The sequence below is a fragment of the Mya arenaria genome, chromosome 15, assembly GCF_026914265.1.
Source record: "Mya arenaria isolate MELC-2E11 chromosome 15, ASM2691426v1".
In the NCBI taxonomy this organism is placed as follows: Eukaryota; Metazoa; Mollusca; class Bivalvia; order Myida; family Myidae; genus Mya; species Mya arenaria.
The window spans coordinates 6,514,664-6,535,018 of record NC_069136.1 but is presented as its reverse complement, the minus strand read 5'-3'; the positions used below and the strand labels follow the sequence as shown (position 1 = coordinate 6,535,018).

At 33.3% G+C, this 20,355-nt stretch overlaps 1 protein-coding gene across 10 annotated transcripts in view; it reads left to right on the top strand.

Annotated features, from left to right (window-relative positions):
- Positions 1–20,355, top strand: part of LOC128219847 (guanine nucleotide exchange factor DBS-like) — a 69,058-nt gene that overhangs the window by 40,861 nt on the left and 7,842 nt on the right. For all 10 annotated transcript variants that reach the window (XR_008258676.1, XR_008258675.1, XM_052927965.1 and 7 more), the window contains 12 exons: positions 10,308–10,499; positions 11,452–11,643; positions 13,511–13,816; positions 14,601–14,842; positions 15,496–15,562; positions 16,324–16,439; positions 17,117–17,186; positions 17,534–17,722; positions 18,529–18,657; positions 19,312–19,518; positions 19,869–19,961; positions 20,270–20,348. Coding sequence is in view for 8 of the 10 variants with exons in the window: in XM_052927965.1 (XP_052783925.1) it covers positions 10,308–10,499; positions 11,452–11,643; positions 13,511–13,816; positions 14,601–14,842; positions 15,496–15,562; positions 16,324–16,439; positions 17,117–17,186; positions 17,534–17,722; positions 18,529–18,657; positions 19,312–19,518; positions 19,869–19,961; positions 20,270–20,348 (1,882 nt within the window). In the remaining 2 variants the exon portion in view is untranslated. The remainder of the gene's footprint in view (positions 1–10,307; positions 10,500–11,451; positions 11,644–13,510; positions 13,817–14,600; positions 14,843–15,495; positions 15,563–16,323; positions 16,440–17,116; positions 17,187–17,533; positions 17,723–18,528; positions 18,658–19,311; positions 19,519–19,868; positions 19,962–20,269; positions 20,349–20,355) is intronic.

The following is a 20,355-nucleotide window of genomic DNA, read 5'->3' as shown; positions in this document are numbered from 1 at the left end:
AAACATGATGACCATATAGATGACCATTTAATGAATGCAATTACGCAGTATCTCAGTATACCATATGGTTTAATGACGAGATAATTTGATAAACAATTTCCTCTCCCTTCTTAACACATCTATACTAGTTTTGAAAGCAAATAGCTGTTATTAATTATTTACCTTTTTTTGTTTTAAGTGTAAAAATCCAATTTCTGAATTATAGGGTAATTTTCATTATTTATAGTTTTTCCCAAATGGAGCAGGTGTTCTGAATTTTATATGAATGGGTCTGTAATAAGAATAATCTGTTATATAGGCTTTTTCTCAACCATTTATATATTAAGCATCTTATGTCATAACATTGATTAGCCGAAAAATGCACATTTTGTTGCATATATTTCAGGAAAATAATAAGGAAATCTGTGGGTCTGTAAACAAAATGTAATACTGTCAGAAAACATTTTAACTGGATGTGTTCACTTTTGTTACATTCTTAAAACAAATTTATAATCAATATTTTTTTTTTAAATGATAACTTTCACAGTATCTTCTGAAATGATAACTTTCACAGTATCTTCTGAAATAGGAGTGTGATAGCTATTAATTTAATGTATTTAAAGTTTAAGCATTCCATTTTGATAGCATAAATTATGGTCTCAAAGGCAGAATACTTAAACAAAATAGATATAAATCCTACGTCTAACATTGCTGGAAAAATATATATAAATTGATGGAATTAATCAAGCTGTTTATATAACAATTTTCTTCTATTTTTTGTTTTATATGTCAACTATTTGCAGTATTATAAACCCTGCCAAAGGGGGATAATCAATTGTTGCATTTATACTTTGGTAAAATTAATGATTCCACAAATATCTGTGTAGTCTAGCCAGTGTGCATGTGTGGAAAGAATTTTCTAAATATGCTGTCTAATAAAATCCAATTAATGACTTAATACAACTTTGGCATTTGTTTTCTTCAGATGTTTTCTAAATGACGAAATTAGAATCTATCCTGCAATTCCATTGGTTGAAACATGAGCTTTAAACACTATGTACTTTTCTAAAGTCTTTAACCCGTGGCAAGACCTTGCCCCTAGCGTACAACAGATAGGGTTTTTAGGCCTTTAGACTTAAATTTGAGTAAATAGATTACAAGGTCTATACAATTACCTGCCATCTACCTGATATGGGTCTAAGCAGGTCTCCGATTTATTGATCCTCTTGAATTATTGATAGAGCCAATTATAATATCTTTTGATTGCTATGTGCAGCCGAAATAAAAACCTTTTATTTCATGCCTTGATCAATGGATATATTGCCCTGTAAATTAAAGATAGTCGTATGGAGATAGGTATTAAAGACACTGATTATTTGAAAGACATTTTATCAAGCCACAGTTAATACCAAAGGACATAGTGGTGATTTACAAATTTTAAATTCTAAATGAAGAAAAGGATTCTTTTGTCAACTGTTTTATCTCATGTCTGGATTATGGAATAAAACAAATTACAGGTAATTGTGACATTTTCTTTAAAAACTGATTAAATCTTACTGTTCTAGACAGCAATTTTTTGGAAACAAAAAATTAATGATATATTTGCATGTGACATTTTCTTAATTTCTTAAAACAATTTCAGCAGGGCTAAAATGCATGTAAAATTGTACAATATTTTATGGGTTGTGATGTTGGTAGGGGGTTAATGCTCTTTAAGTAACCAATTAAGCTGTTTATCTAATCAATGTTGCTGAATGTAAAATTTTAAGAAATGAAATTTTTAATATTCAGTTTTCATTCTAAAGACTTGCAATTTGTAGTAATTATAAGTTTGACAGTCAAGTCAAACGGGTATCAATAAAGTTTCTGCATTTCTATCTGCATGGAGTTATCTGGCCTCTGCCAATGGAGATTTCTCGTGACAGATCGAAAATCCACCAAGCAGAATTCAGTCACCAAATTAAGTAATTATAATTTCAGGGTTTTTTATTAAATGGTTTATTTTGATACTCTTGCTTGGGTGCTAGCCTCAAAAAGAGACAAAAAAATCACAAAGTAACAAAAATAACATGTAGAACTTGACAAAAAAAACACTGTATAAATTCAAAGCACAGTCATACATGTAAATTTAAGGGAAGTAGAAATTTCAAGGTAAGGGAAGTAACCCGTGAATGAGGCTACACTACACCATATTTATTGAACTACAGCATTATATAATTGGTGCGTTTGCTGTGATACAAAATATATGTACCGTATTATATCATGTATAGGACGCTATCATAGATAGGACGCAGGCAGAAAAATAGTTGAGAAAACGGGTAAAACCCTTAATATATAAGATAGGACGCATCGGAAAAATGTCGAAATCGGAGCCGAAAAATTGAGGTTGGTAAAGTATTTATAACATATATTGAAGTAAAAAACAAACAAAAAATTGTATATACTTGGCATATTTTGATAACTGTCTTGTGTATTTTGATAATTACCGTCGTATTTTGGTAATTTAGCTTACACAACAATGATATATTTCTTGACATTTTGAGAACATTCACGCAAATTATACGACTTATACAAATGCCGACTTATACAAATGCCGTAATAGTCCCGACTGACAGTCAACTGTTGCAACCGTTGCAATAGTCTTTACATGCCTTCTGAATGTCAGTCAACCGTTGCAATCGCAACAAAATGTGTATTGTCAAAACTGATGATTGTTTTGATAAGGCTTGTCGCTGCGCGGATTAAAGCATGTCGGCATAATTAATGCGTGTCAGTAATAAGCCTTGCCAGCGGAAGGCACGTCGGGTAAAGTGCGAACAAACAACCATACGGTATTACCATCGCAATAGTTTGTTCTATTGATGTTTTTCTAATGACAGACAGCGGGTGTTTTTCACACCTTCGCACATTTGAAAAGATTTGATTGTGACAATAATGCTACTTTGCGTTATGCACATTCCTTTATTATTTTTTTAAAACAATAACATACAACAAAATGTTTTGTAAAATATCAATACATTAAAATCATGAACAACGATTAATTGATATTTATCTCCTTTCCCGATTTTCCGTTGCCGTTATAACTCAATCCAGTTAAAGTGCTGACTCACATCGAGTTTTTGTGAGTAGCGTCCCTTGTATAAAAAAGTAAACACTCATGTGTTTTTTTCAATTTATTGAGAAATAAATCATTTCAAAGTAAACATTCAATATATTTCTGAGTGTGTTAACTTGCGTGATTTTACCTGTGTCAGTTGTTCTCTTCGGTTACGCAGTACAGATACTTACTATTTCCGCGGTCTTCCCCGGTCCGATATTTTCGACCTGAAATGGACTTGGAAAAAAAGAGATGAAATTCTAATAGCATAGAAAGGACGCAGGCAATTTTTAAGACGAGAATTGGGGGTAAAAAAGTGCGTCCTATGCATGATATAATACGGTATGTCTGAAATATTTCTTTTGAAACACTTTTTTGTTAAATCAATTTGATTGGGTATTTTCGTTATGTATATTTGTAAGTGTCACAAGGGGTACCCCAATCCCCGATAGCATGTACGGTATATATTTTGGGGAAAATAAAAGTGACTTCATTAGAGTCTCAAAAAGAAAAAATAATCATGAACTATTACTCAAAGATTGTAACAAAGACTGTTTAATTCATTATCTGTTGTGTGCGCCTTACGCAAATTGTGTCATCTAACTTCTTTTCATCAGTTGTTTTGTTTAAGGTTCAGTCGCAAATGAATGAAATGTCGTTCGAGGCGAGAAAAATAACAGAAAAATAGACTACTCAACACTTAACGCCTATCATTAATAACAGCTGGCAAACACCTTTTATCCTATGGTTCTTTTGAAGATACTTACATAAAAAAAGAGAAAAACAACTGTGTTCAGGGAAAGTAGAACAAGTTTAGTAAATATAAGGCAAAGTTTATCACAACAAAATTGAGGTAAATAAATCTGTTGATAAACATGCAATAGTCCAACTGTTTGGCTTACAGATCATATCTATTTACCATTTTTTAATACAGAAAATAAAAACATTATTGTATTTTCATGTCTCTTTATTTTCTAGACATCCTTATTTAGCTTAATCTTATCATAAGGTAATCCAACTATTCATTTCGGTCCTGTATTTTCTTTCTTCTATGATCTTCTCTTCTCTCCTAAACAAATCAATCCTTTCAATTCTTTCTATCAGTTCTGCACTTTCTCAACATCTCAGATACCTTCCCATTCTCCCTTTCCTTTAAATTCCTTTATATTTTTTCTATCCTTTCTTTTTTCTTTGCTTTCTTTTTAAGCTTCTTTGTTATTTTGTAAAATTATTCCCTTAACCATCCTTAGTATCCTCAATAACCTTCCATTTCTTTCCGTCTTTTTCCCTCTTCTTCTGTCTTTTTCCCTCTTTCATCTTATTCCCTCTTCTAATTCTTCCATCTTCTCCTCTTCTAGTTCTTCCATCTTCTTCCCTCTTCTAATTCTTCCATCTTCTTCCCTCTTCTAATTCTTCCATCTTCTTCCCTCTTCTAGTTCTTCCATCTTCTTTCTTCCATCTTCTTCCCTCTTCCTTTTTCCATCTTCTAATCCCTCTGTTTTCGCTCTTCCTTCCCTCTTTTTTCCATCTGCTCTTCCTTTTAAATGCTCCATCCATTCATTCCCTTCCCCTTTGTCTTTCCCTTATACCATTTCTTCCTTCCTTCTTTCCTTTCTTCTTTCCCTCCCTCCATTTTCTTCCATTTCTTCATTTCTTCCCTGGCCTCCTTCATTCCAACATAGTGGTCATTTCCATTCCCCATTCAGACCTTCTACATATACCAGCCCTATTCAATGAAAGACGTTTTAAAGCTTTCAAAAGATCTTTAGCTACAGCATATAAAATCTAACAATTCAACATCCCATCCTTAGGTGACACATTGAATGGTGTGAAAAGGTCACTGTCAAATTTTATAGGTGAACGTTGTGAAGAAGGCAGTAATTGAAATGAGTAAGCCGGAAATTTGACAACTAAGCCCCTTAAGGGATCTTCTTCTCACACAGATTGTAGGGGACATTAGATTGTTATCCTGTCTTTAGATTAAAAAATGTTGAATTGAGGGATGAAAAGTGAAAAGAAAATCTGAAATAAAATATACAGTGTAGTTTGATCGCCCTACAGTATCATAAAATCATGATTTGTATTATGCCTGAGTAACTTAAAGGCAGTCTCAGACTTTAGGACACCTACGTAAATTACCTACTTACATTTAGGATACATGGGGATCAGAATTACCCTTTCCTCTCACTCCAGGGGTCATAGGTTTGAGCTCCACTTGCACAGGCATTAAGTTTAGTTTTTGTTAGTAATTATACTTATAACTTGTGCCCACTTTATTGATATTCAATCAGTCTGCCTTCTGAACTTGTTGACATTCCATTAAGTGCAGTACTTACCCAGATCTTTGAGTAAGGAGTATGTAAATATTACGTAGATTTATGATAAAACCTTTCATTGGTTTTGAGTATTATTAGTAAGGGTGTGTCATTATACTGGTTTTCAAGGATTGCCTACCGTATTTAGTACCGTAGTACCAAGTTTGAGAGTGTTTTCGGTGTCTCAGACTATACACTAACTCCCATATTGATATTGTAAGAAGTAGGAGCTTAACTGTTCAATAACTAGCATGTGGATAAATAACAAGGCTATTCACTAACAGCATTCTTGTTATTTAATGTTGACACCATGTCTCAAAAAGAAATGCGCATGTCACCCACTTTCAGCTCACTAGCGTATAATTTTAATAACTGGGGTACAGTACCTTGCTATTATTTATTTATTCTATGAATTGAGGATGGCTAAAAATCACTTTTGACACATTGTGTCAAACTTTTATCACCAATTTGTAAATTTTCTGTCAATTAAATTTCAGAATGACGTAACATTATGTAAACCTTATCAATCTTAATTTTTATTGCAGTATTGTGTTAGGGTTACATTAAAAGTATGAAATATTTAGGTCAAATATTTTTTCCTTATATTTTTTTCACATCTTTTCACTTAAATTACAATTTACACCCAGACTGATTGAAATAGAACTCTTGTGTCTGTTTTTTATAGAATATATCATTGTTTTTCTTCATTCTTCTGTCAAATTTGATGGAAATAGTAAGAGTCATATGATCATCATTAGATGTAACCAAGTGACATGACAACATCTTTTAAAATGTCCAGTGGACAAAAAATGAGAAATGTAGCTTTCAGCAATTGTGTTTATCATTTTGGTGAGGACTGTAAGATGTCATTTCAATTTAACATTTGACATGAGTCGCTAATTTTCATTTTATATCTGCTCCATATTGTGCTGCTTCATTGCTATCGGATGTATATACAAATTATATAAAGCCTGTTAACAAAGCGCTCTGTGGTGACATTATGCATTCACATTAATCTGTGGTTTTATTGCTTAAAAGGATCGACTCATGATTTTGCTTTGTACGGTTGTTAGAACGGAAATATTACACGTACGTTTTATTAGCGACTTATATTTTTCCGATCTCGAATTCAATATCAAATCAATGGAACGGAAAATAGTGTTAAGCTTTGTCGATAAATTGTGATGGAACAGTAGTTGAGTCAAATAATTGGGTGAAGTTGAGTACAGTATGAGAAGTGTGGCGGTGGATTAAATAAACTACTTGACGGTCAGTGGTCAGTTTACTAAGTGGACATCAGTTGAACTTTGTTAGGATAATATTGTGCAAGTGAAAGAAAACATGTTTTTTTTGTCAACATCATTATAACACTCTTTATAACACTCCTTTATACTTGTGGACTATGTCAAAAAGAAGAATTTAGGATAGAAACAGTGCAAAGTTCTTGAGATATTGCACTGGTTAATGTATCTTTCTGAAATTGGGTATGGAAATATGACTTCTTTTCTTGAAGAAATCGAATCATTATGTAATTTAAACATTTGATGAAGTTTCCAAGGAATTTAACATCAAAGGTGGATGTTATTAAGTGAACATAATACTAATATTTCAAAATTTGTGTTGATGAATTCCAAAAAAGTGTGGAGATATTTTGAACACAAAAGTGCATCAAAGAGATGTGAAAAATAATATAAATCAGTAAATGGAAATATGTTGAAATTTGTTGTGAAGAAGGTAAGGGATATTCATTGCTTCTTGTCTTTTTACTATATTTTTATGATAAATGAGACGTATGCTGTAGAGGAGGTAATATTAAAAATGTAAAGATTTTTTTTGGGGGGGGGGTCTCCCGGGGGGCTTATATATTAAGTTTTCAGTCAAATATTCCAAGATCAAGAATTTTTGCTGATTTTAAGTATTAAGGAACATTAAGTATTAAGGCAATTATTGAGATGAAATTCTTATCTGCACATTTTGAATTAAGCACACTTCGTTAAGTGTCTAACATGACCAATAAAACATTATTTTTTTTCCAAATAAATGATAATTTACTGCTTGGATTTACCAGCTGGAAACAGTGATGGTTTCATAGGATTCAATCCTAAGTAAAAGCGGTATCTTCGTCTTTGACTCTGATGCCGTTTTATCATGCAGCATGCAGCTACCTACCTTAATATACAATAGAAGAATAAACTAAATTTTAAGTAAAAAAAATTTGACTGATTTCATTCGCTTAGACAATTTACACTCTCTTCCCTATATTTTTTTCTTTCTTTAATGGAGACTGAGTCACAAAGCCTTAAATTGAGTGTATTCCCACATGAGGAACAACCGAACCTCAACATTTTAAAACTCATTAGCAACTTAAGCATTTAAACATTCAATTTAGGAGGGTGAAACTTATTTTCTTTTACCACCTTGTTATCAATTAATAAACAGAATAGAACAGAACAGAGGTTCATTTGACGTAAGCATTACCACTAGCGGATTTAGAGGTGGGCGCATCCAGCAAGCACCTCCTCTAAAATCGTCCAAAATAAATAATGCATTATCGCCAACTACAAATTGTAAAAAAAAATGATAGAGTAATCCCAATTCACCAAGCAAACAGTTTATACCATATACTATCGGTTCTGAGGGAGGGGCGCATGCCGAAAGGTAATGCGCCCCTAAGTTACGCCCCCTCTAGGCAATTGCTCAGGATCCACCCCTGATTACAAGCTCATCCCAATACAAATATACAGACAAACACATGGCATAAATACAAATATACATACAAAAACAGCATTACCCCAATGAATTATATTTCTTTTACAAATTGTGAGATTAAATTTATTTTATCTTATCATGGATATAGATGTTTTTATAATGAAACACTTGTAATGAGGATTTATCACAATACAATTTTCTATTTAAATTTAAGGAGTATACTTTTTTATTATGTTAATGAGTCTTTTAATTTGAAGATTTATCACAATTCAATTTTTCTAAGGAGTATTTTATTACTTCATTGCATCATTATAATGTATTTCATAAAACTTGTGGGGGTGTTATAATACCTCGGGAATATATTAACATCTGAAGTCTAAACACTTGAAGAAGTCAACAAGCAGAAAGTTTGTTAAAAAGATTCACTGTCATAAATAAATTATAATGATGAGGTGTGGTATTTTATGCACAATTAATTAATGGTTACAATGATTTACAAATATATGATACAAAAATAATCATAATTATTATATAGCTATAATTTTAGTTTGGAAGTTAAGAACTGTATATTTTGTTAAAGATTATTTTTTTAAATAACATCATATTAAACACTTCTGTGGATTGTAAAATTTGGAAAACAGAGATTGTAAATTGTGATGCGTTTCATTATTTTTTTCATGCTTGGAAGCTTTATCTAAAATAATTTGAACAAATTTATAACTTCTTCATTGACAATTGATTGCTCCACAGGTTTTAAAAGTGAATTCTTTTAAAGTGTATTTGAAATTTTGACATTGATAAATGTTACATTAGCTTTATTTGACAAGGTGATCTTATTTCAAAATATACAAATTTGATTTTAATTTCCTAATTGCTTTGTTGTTCATGAATGAAGATTTTTGTTTTCTTTGAACCTAAAGAAAAGTACATTCATGGTATTTTTACCTATTAACATCTTATAAGGCAATTTAGAGATTATTACATAATCTGAATACTAATTAAATAAAATTTCAATGGGCTGATTTTTTGTTCAAAATGAGGCAGCATGTCACTGTGTACTGATATGCTTAAACTAATTTGGTGCCTAATTATATCCCAGATTTTTTTACCACTCATGACAAGGCCACATGTTTGACAAATATTAAAGTTATATCAGGGGCAAAGCTAACCCCTATATTCATAATTCAGAAAATTTGAAAAACATTGTGGTGCATTCTGGGCGTTCTGAGGACTGCTTTATTTTTTTTATCATGTAGTCAAGTACACAAACTGCAACTGTGGCTGATTTTTTATCAAAATCATGTGGATTCAGCCGCCTACTCTGGTATAGGCAGCTTCAGGCCTGTATATTATGTTGGGATGTGGGTGGAGGTTCAGACCCTGAAGCTGGTAGGAATGATAATTAATGTTGTAAAACCTAGAAACCAGTATTTTTTGGAATTTGCTTATTTCAGCAATAATGTGTTAGTTGTAGACTGGTTATCTATAAGAGGGAAATAAATGCTTCATTGTAATGTGATTTATGCTAAATAGAACCATTATCAATATTGAAGGTTTGAGCCAGATGATATATAAGCAAAGCTATTTACTGGTCTTTCTTGATTAAATAGTCTGATTTTGGAAGACATTATCATCTTTGAGTGCTCTCCAAATGTGGCATGTCAACAGATCATTTGGTCAGTTTTAAATCATCCTTGACATTATATTGGCACGCTTTTGACCTTCGGTGTTAAAAAACAGAAGCTTTATATACACCTACCAAAGGCTCAGAACCAATTAGGAAGAGACAGTCTTCTGTCAAAATTGTCATGTTGCTGAGTGGAAAAATACCTTTTATACCATTATGCCCATTCTTCCAATTTCATCCATATCTTTTAAAAAAATGGGGCTACAGGCAAAGTTTAACTTTGCTGTTAACAAATTTCTGTTGATTTTCTTTCTGGCCCATTTTTGGCCAGGTTTGACACATCTTGGCTTAACTTGGTATTAATTAAGGAAGAGTTAAAGAATCATTGGATTGCGTTTGAGGCTCCTGGGATCGAGTCAAAGTCTATGATACTTAAAATAGAAAAAATGTAACTGAAACTAACAATGAAGGCTAAAGTTCTTCTGTCAATCAAAGAAGACCTGGTTTCGTTGCATTGTGGTGTTTCTTGTTATACATTTCAAGTCATAATTAAAATTGTTTTTTCTTCATCCATTTTCAGCAAGAACTAGAAACCGGGGAAAAGATGAGGTCAGACGGGGAGCAGTATATTCTCGATGACCACTACGCCGTGGACAGTATACGACCAAAATGTATCGAGCTCCAGCGTATGTGCGACCAGTACAGACAGTTGTTGCGTCGACGACGGGAAATACTGACAAAGTCACATGATCTGCAAGAGCGAATTGAAAAGGTAGTAATATATATAATATATATATAAAAGCTCAAAATTTAGATATAATATTTCTGAGCTGACGTTATATACAATTGAAGCAAATCACACTGACAGTTTCTTCTTTATCCAATGTAACAGTTTATATATGGTATTCAATGTAATAGATTTATAGGTTTCCTGGTCATAAGGCCCCAAATATATTTGCTTTTTAGGATGACATCCCCATAATTATACGGTCGGGTTGCAATTATGGTAGTGTTTTTTATTTTATTTTTTCCAAATATACTATGTCTAGATTATTTTCTTCCAAATAGCACTATTTCTTGCATAGGTCACTCATATATTGCTGTTGTTTATAATGCACCTTTGTTCCCTGTCAAAATTAATGACAGTTTATGGCGGGATCGAGGACCATTTTTGTTTGATTTTTCTATTTTTTTGTTAGGCCTAATTTGGTGACACTTTCCTGAGGCCCTGATAAATAGGATTTGTGGATTAACTACTTTAAAAACGATTGGCAATAAGCTGTGTCATCATTAATTAATAAAAAAGATGTCTTCATAAATCAGCTAAGAGGGCCTGAAGTATTTGAATTAGTGATAGGTTAGATACAGCGTATCCATGAGACAGTCCTCATAGTTGTTACAACAATTATCTTTACCTTTAATTATGAATGGAATACACCTATGGCCATCAATGTGTGTACACACTAATGAAGCACTTGGCTGCGATCTTTCATTTGTAAGAATATCGTGGTGTTTTCTTTCATGCGACAGCCCAAGCTTCCAAATCATAAAGAGACTTTCTTTAATGTCTACATTTATCTAATGTGTAGTCAAGAAATGCCGGCTGTTCCCAAACCCACCATGCCTCTGTAAATATTGAGTAATGAGTTGTATGGATAATGTTTTAATAATAGTGTTGGAGTAATGATGTATGAATAATGCTTCAATTATATTTATTTTTTCAGGCCAACAAATGGTGTACGTCAGGGGTTGACATGTTGACTACAGTCCAGTTGGAAGGTTGCCATAGCAATGAGGCCGTAACTAAGGCGGTGGAGGACATTGACAAATTTGTGGCTTCTGTGAAAGAACTCAAACTTAACAACCCTAAAGAGTTCCGTCAGCTGTTTGATAGCGTCATTACGTCAGACACCAGGGTAAGCTTGCCTTAGAATGTTCCTTCCTATGGGAATATAATTTTGAATGATTGGATGTAGGGTTTTTAAAGCAATGCAGAGACTTTGTATGAATCCATTTAAATGGTGGTGGTGTGTAAGATTGTTTATACTTGCACTTGGACTTTGCCCATTCGGCAAGTGTTCCGATAAGATTGTTATTCATTTTAGGTTTTTGGAGCATAGTGCACAGACAGAATGTAACCCTGGTTAGAGCTAGCCTAGTTCTTTAACGTGCACCAGTGTAGAGCACTGTCACACAAGACCCCCATTTAACATTCCTCCGGGAAGACAATTGGTATTTTTTAGTGATGCGGTGGGGAATCGAACCCGCGACCCCTGGATTGACTGTCAAGTGTGTTACATTCTGTATGAATCCACTTAAATTGAGTGTATAGCCTGTTGGTTTTGTTGTGACAAATTTTTTTTTGGTGTAGGGTGACAGCAGGGTTGGGTGGAAGAGAAGGGTATCTGCAATTATCTCATGGATGTCAATGTGGGTTAATTTTGCATAAAGAATAATTAATAAGATAATGAGCCCCTGTCCTGTGCAGTAAATGTACTTAATGATCTATATCTAATTATCCATCATCAAGTTACCACATGGCCTAAATTAAGGAAACATTGATTTATTTATCATTTAATGCTTTTTATTTAGCTCATTAAGTATTTATACATTTCCTGTATTTGATGATCATGTTCTTAAATAATTCAGAGTCAATGAGTTTTATTCTATTTCAATGAAAAATAGGACAACATTGAATAACTAAGTCAAGTTGAAATTTAAGTCCATTTTCGTGTTGCTGGCAAAACATAGCAGACACATAGAAGTTACTTTCTCCTGCATCTTTTTCATCGTTAGTGTTTTATTTTCATTTTCAATCAATTGCTTTTGAATGACTTGTTGTGTAGCCATCATGTACTGATACTATACACTTTGGTCATTGTTATTGCATGGCCTCTGTCGATTATGGGGTTAGTAGGTCAAAGTAATTGTGACATTTAATACTGGAATGATCAGCCATCCCCGACTTGTTTCACAGAATTGGTTTACCAAGATATCATAAAAGGCCACAGTAAAGCATTTTTTCCATATATTCTTTTTTACAACTTCTTTATCACAACTTCTTTTTCACAGCATTATTGTATTTAAATTTGGATTGTTATAAACATAATAAGTATTTTAACAAAGAAAAATACATGAACTTTTAAATGTTGGCTTAAAGCAACAAATCAGTAATATATTGTTGATATTAGTATATAATACAAATGGTCAATCTTTAAAATTAATTTAGTGATCCATAAAAAACAAGCAATCAGGAATGAATAGGTATTTTTTTGTTCACCTTTTTCACAGATTGCATTCTGAAAGTGTGAAAGCTATTTATGAAAACAATTTACAAGGGGTTTCAAAAGTTTTCACAGCTTCCAAACCAGCCATACATGTGTGTGTAGAGAGATTGCCTGCCATTATTTACTCTAATTGAGGCATTGTACTCTTCTTTTGAGATTATCTTTAAAGATAGGCAGATAAATTTCTTGCAATAACATCCATCATATCAGTGTTTGATCTTAGGCTTAAGGGGTTGGAATGTACTACCTATGATACTGTGGAATTAAACAGCTTATATAATAAGACAACATTACACAGGACGTGAAATTGTTTGCAAAAATATTTTATCTATTTCAAAACATTATAATGGCTCAGTTCTCAAAGCGTGACATAAATTATACATGTGCTTCATTCCTGAAACATAAATTGAAATGGACGCATAAGCAAAAAATTCAAATGAACATAGGAAATATTTTGGATACAACTTTTGGAAATATGAACATGTTTTTTCCTCAGGCGAGTGTTCAGAAAGTTCTTAAAAAAATGGAGGACGTACAAACAATGTGTGCCACCAAGCGGGCAGAGTTGGTCGCCCAATCTCGGTCCAAGCCTGTTCAACATCCAGCTCAGGCAGATTTTGTTACGGCTGCCTCTCGTGGGCAGACGACAGTGCCAGATTATGACCTGCGGAGAAAAGGCGGGGCTCATTCTGGGCCAGGTAATCACGGGAACCAGCCGCGGGACAGACACAGGCGGGATGCTGGGAAGGGTGGCCAGCAGAATCAAGCTCCTGCCATGCCATCTGTGGAGAAATCAGCAAGGGTGAGATTTAATGTACATGTTTTTGCTATGCATTGTTTTGTTTGATTAAAAGCCCTTTGTCTGTACTTTGTATCGTCTAGTTGTTATAGCTACTGCAGCTGATTACAAAGTTTTTAAGAATCCATAAGCTGTCATGGCGTAGCTACGTGTACTTGTAGGACTAAGCTTACATATCTGAATGTTGACCTAGCTCAAATATACAATGCAATAAATGGGTAAAACGTTGATGTATGTTAAGCTGGATCTTTAAGTCACTGGGCTTGTAGTGTCATAGTGAACAATTTCAGTTATGAGGTTTTTCAACAATGCTAATTTAATTCCCCTCTACTCCTTCATTTAATTATTTCATATTAACTCAACGTCCAGACAATTTTCTTTCATATTTTCATGCACTGATGTACAAATACACTCAGATCACTAAAATCAGATTAGAAAAAATGTAAGTAACGGTTTAATTTAAGCCATAAAACATTAATTTTCGAAGGCAAATATGAAAATCTGCGATCTGATTTTTTGTCAGCAATATTTTATCATTGGTTTGCAGGTATTTACGCAAAAATTTGCTCTCCAAGACAAAAAATAAAAAAGTTGTAAAAATTGTATATCAGTGAGAGTGCAGCTTTAAGATGCTTTATGGATACAGCCCCAAGTCATCATTAACCCCCCCCCCCCCCCCATAAATGTCTCATTTTTTCCAGTGTATAATAGTTAAATATTATAACATCTGGTAGTTGCAAGTTTTTCTGTCTACAATTGCACTCGATTTGTTGTTGTTGTTTTTCAGATTAAACCAGACATTGGGCCACCCCAACACCATGCCAAAGGTAAAGGTCATTCAGGGTCAAGGTCACACCACGGGTCATCCAGTACATGTAGTAGTCTCTCAACAGTGGACAGTGTGGATGCGGGACATAACTCTGCAGTGATGTCAGAAGGGGCACGCAACTCTGTCGCGTCAATGTCTACTACCTCGGGTTCCAGTGCATTGTCAGATCATATGATCGAATCATTACAGGAAAAAAGACAGTAAGAAACATTTTTTCATTATGTTGTTTTGTTTTGAAGTTTCAATGGCATGGACTTTGATACATATTTATGTCTGCAATGACAATGCACCTTTATGTAGCAAGTCCAATCACTAATGTTGAAGTATTTTTGGCTCGACTATTCGAAGAATATGGGGAGCTAAACTGCTCGACCTAGGGTCGCCGTCACACTTTGGTACATGCTTTGCATGAAAGCACCTTAAAGTCATTGTCCCAGCAAATGCATCATGTATTGCATTGTAACTTTAAACATGTTTTCCCAACTATCAGTCCTACCTGTTTAATGAATTTACATGTAGATAACTCTGTTTTGCATACTATGCAAAATATGGCCGTTTATTATTTGAGTTCTGGTTTAGTTAGGCTATTCAATCAACAAGGATAAGCATCTGCTTACAATTATCTTAAATACATATATTTTAACAAGTTAATTCTAATAGAGTAGAGAAAAAAAGCAGAAAAACTTGATAAGATATTAATTATCAAACATAACAGCTTTACATGAGTGGAGTAACTATAACAGCCGATCATTTAGGACTGTCCTCTACAATTTTTCTGTTAACATAAACTCAGATGGTTAACTTGATGAAAAATAATAATGTAAATAATAACAGCTTTTGTCTCTCAATGCAGACATGTGATGAATGAGCTGATAGAGACAGAGATGATGTATGTTCAACAACTGCATGATATACTGAGGGTAAGTCAAACTTGTAATCATTGTGAAACACTCTGGCGATGCAATATTTTTAACAATATTTGAGTTGGACTCACAAATGAGAACGCTTTCAGCCTGTCACCCTTGACTCCTTGGTTTGATCAGTTCTGTAAGAAGATTAGCTAGAACAGGTAGCTTTCTGGCTCCAATATCTCGAAACTTCTTAAGCTTAACAGGCTTAAGTAGCTTTTTTAAATAAGCCAAAAAACATACTAAAATTGAATTTTGATAAGTAAAAAAATGTTTATTCTGATAATCATGATGATAATTTCTATCTCAAGTATAAAAACTCTTAAATAAGTAAACATTAAGCAATTTATTGAAAACGAAAAATGGGGAGCTTAGCTTAATTCTGTTATAAGGGACTTAAGAAGTTTTGAGAAATCGGGGCCTGATGCTTCTGTTCACCACCTGAACTGATGAAACAGACTCTGAGACTCCAGGCTTATTATACGTATTCAGCATTCATGGCATTCAAGAATCTATGAGAGTGTATAAGCTAAAATTGTTTGAATCAGAAAGGCATATCACTAACATTCCTCCTTTAAAACTCATTTATTATAAATACATATTTAGTAAGAAGTTATATTAAGGTCACTGAGAAATATATCTGCACTTAAACTGCACTTTGAAGTCTTCAGACTAATTTCCTACATTATAATTTATTGTTAAACATCTTGCTATAAAGATTGTAGCCTCACTTCAGTTGTATAGCCTTGTTTCACCACTGTATGTTATTCTAGGGTTACTATTGTGAGATGGACAACCGCGCCATGATACACCTCATTCCCCCAGGCCTCGCCAGCAAGAAGGACATCTTGTTTGGCAATTTGGATCAGATATACAACTTTCACCATGAGTAAGTTTTAACATTTTTTACATTTAGTAGAATTATTTATGGAGAAAATGCACAAGGTTTCATCATATGCCTGGTGATGTTGTTCTTAACAAATTTGTAATGACTGAATTGTTCATTGTACTGTAAATATTGCTCACTTGGATATTGAAGCTGAAATGAGTTTGGTAGGTAATTGAAATAATGGTCATTCCAACAGATTGCGAAACCATGACAAACACAATCCAATACTCAACCTTGTGTTTATAGTATGAAATAAAAGGATAAGATAATTAATGGGGGGTTTTAATACATAAAACAACATATCTGTCATGATCTGGCTTGTCAGTGGAAATATTTTGGCATTTTCCAGCAAAATTACTGCTACAATGGGCAAAGGGAGAGTATTACCAGATGACAAAATGTAAACACAGATTATCTCCCTTAAATTATATAAGCTATGTTGTGTTGCCAAGTCAATATATGTATGCATATGTGTGTAGCAACACTGTGTCCCCTTCACCCTTGCATAATATTTCTTTGGTCACGTTACTTTGATATACAGAAAAAATACAGATTAGTTTTGAACATCAAAATTAATAAGTGCAAATGGATTAAGATTAATTATCCAAGCTTTGTGCGTATTTTTACAAAACATTCTCATTATGCAGAAACATAATAATATATTTTCTTCATTCCAGTGTATTTCTGAAAGATCTACAAAGCTGTGCCGACTGTCCAATGAGACTGGGAAAATGTTTTGTAAATAGAGTAAGTGTCGATGGTAAAAACTTTTAAAGTTTCATTTGAGTTTTATCAAGCTGATCTAACCAAATCTGCTGGTAACTTAGTCATTTTTTTGAATCAAAATGAAGTGGTCAAAGTTACTTTTAATTGACATACTTCTGATAAGAATTATCAAGTTTTTATCTTGAATGATGAAAACTATTTTATCAAATTGTAATGACTGTAGTCTGACAGTGATAAATACTGTACTATTGACTGTTAAAAATTCAATTATATTAGCAAATTCATGATCAAATGTCAGACATCAAATCTACATAAACATAACATAAAGGACTAAATCTAATATATTTATCAAACCTTCCGCCTTACAGAAAGACGAGTTTCAGAGGTACAGTATTTACTGTATGAACAAGCCCCGCTCGGAGGAACTGCGGACCCAGGTTGGCGACCACAACCCATTCTTCAAGGAGTGTCAGAGGAAACTAGGCCACAAACTTCCCCTGGGGGCGTACCTCCTGAAACCTGTTCAGAGGATTACAAAGTACCAGCTGCTTTTGAAGGTCAGTGCTTTTTATAACTCCCAAGTCTTAATGTATGGCAGACTCATAGGGATGGTGATTTAAAATTTGGAGTCAATAGGTCAAAGGTCAAGGTTGTGGTGACCTTTTCTAAAACTAGGGCTTTCTATATCATTTGACCTTAAGATAATTGATCATGATCAGTAGATGACCCATATTGATTTTGCGGTGGATAGTTGATCATGATCAGTAGAAGACCCATATTGATTTTGTGGTCGATAATTGATCATGACCAGTAGATGACCAATATTGATTTTGCGGTTGATAATTGATCATGATCAATAGATGACCAATATCAGTACTTGACCAATATTGATTTTGCAGTTGATAATTGATCATGATCAGTAGATGACGAATATCAGTAGTTGACCAATATTGATTTTGCATCGATAATTGATCATGAACAATTGATGACCCATATTGATTTTGCGATCGATAATTGATCATGATAGTAGATGATCCATATTGATTTTGTGGTCAAGGTCATGGTAACAAAATATGAATTAAATTTGTTCCCTCAACTTTTGATGCTGTTGACAGGTGGCTGAAATTTGCGGAGATCAGATTTATAACTAAAATAAAAGAATGTGTAGCCAAGACATTAATATCAGTAAGCACTAAAACACACACTGTACAAGCTTCTTATGAGGGAGTTCTTCACTGTCAGACTTAAATGTTCTGTCAAGTCAAGACACTGAACAGTTATGGAATAGTTGCTGTTTAAGAGTTCCCTATGTTATGATGTATTTTCACAGTAAAAGTCATGTATAATCCTTTCTTTTCTATAGGAGATGCTGAAATATGCGGGCGACAACAAGACTTGTCGAGACCAGCTGGAGGAATCCCTCAACACGATGTTGGAGGTAGCGCGTATTGTCAACAACAGCATGTACCAGGTCGCCATCCAAGGATTCCCTGTAAGTGATAAAAAGACTGAGATTTGTGTTTTTTTAAGCTATTCACTTCTTGAAAGTTGGTATTAAAATATTTATCTGTTGGTGTTCGACAATTGAAAAGGGAATATTTTGTAAATCGGTTGATCTGAGGGTATTGTATCACTTATGTTGTGTTAAGTCAATAATGCCTGAGACTGAAAATAACTATTTTTACAAAAGCATTAAAATTAAACATCCTATTTCTTTTGAGTAATATTGGAAATGGATGCTAGGCAACTGTGTGGGACAGAATAAAGAATCGCAGTGTGTAATACAGATATTTTATCCCGTTTCCATTTTTAATGTTCAGATCATACAATATTTAAGACAAAAAATAACAGGTATGAAATAAATCTGTTTACATAAAATATGTACATGTATGTAAGTGTAGAATGTTGTTACTTGGTGTTTGTGGAAATTTTGTTTGAAACGTAAGAATTACACAGCAATTGCAATTGACTACTGATTTCCTTTATAAATAACAAAGCTATAACAACCATTTACATTATTTTACTCAAAAGAAACAGGATGTTTGATGTCCAATTTTAATGCTTTCGTAAAAAAAATGATATTATTATTTACATATAAATGAAAAGTAAATATCCCATATTAAACTACTTTCATTTCATTATTCAGGGCAACTTAAGTGACCTAGGTAAGCTGTTGATGCAGGGCAGTTTTAACGTATCGACAGAACACAAGCACGAGAAGATACGTGACATCCGCTTCAAGCCAATGCATCGACACTTGTTCCTCTACGAGAAGGCGATCCTCATGTGTAAACGTAAGGAGGATACGAACAATGAGGGACGCGATGGGTACAGCTACAAAAACATGCTACGGGTATGTTAGGGAATATTTATGTTCAGCATTTAATGTATTTCACATATATAATTAATAACTTGTTAATTGTTAAATTTAGTTTTGTTTAGAGATAGATTGTTTTGGGGAGATATATGTTATTAATTGATATAACTGCTCCTTATTAAAGAGAGAGTTGTTGCCATGGGTATTATATGGAACAATTTCGAGTTATTTGCAGTTATTTATGATTATACATAAAAAATCGTATATTATTGTGTATTCACTTTACAACATAATTTTACAGTCATTTTTATATAAAAAGCAAAGTAGAGTAAAAAACAACAAAAATTGATAAAGCAAATTTGATATAAAAACAAATGTTTTTTCAGTGTAACCAAGTTGGATTGACGGAGAATATAAAGGGAGACAAGCGCAAGTTTGAGCTCTGGCTGCGAGGCCGAGAGGAAGTTTATATTGTGACGGTGAGACTTGTGGCTATTATAAACTGGCTAAGGATTTGTTAACACTGAGATTGGAATAAAATATTCATTAAAAATGCTTATTATCAAGATTAAGTGATGACCAGCAAATTTATTAAATGATGATCGCGAAAATGTCTAAACTTTATTTTTCTCGCACAGGCAGAGTAGAGATTATTTAGAATTTCTTTTGACTTGGAGAATGATAAATGCAATATAATTGTTATTGCTGAAAAACACTGTTTAAAAGATAACCTATGCACATTTATGAATGATGTGTCTTATCATGAATAATGATATTTTTCTTGCAGTCCCCCAGTCTTGAAGTGAAAGATTTTTGGGTGAAAGAAATCAAAAAGGTCCTAATGGGACAGTTTGACGAAATCAAATGTAAGTA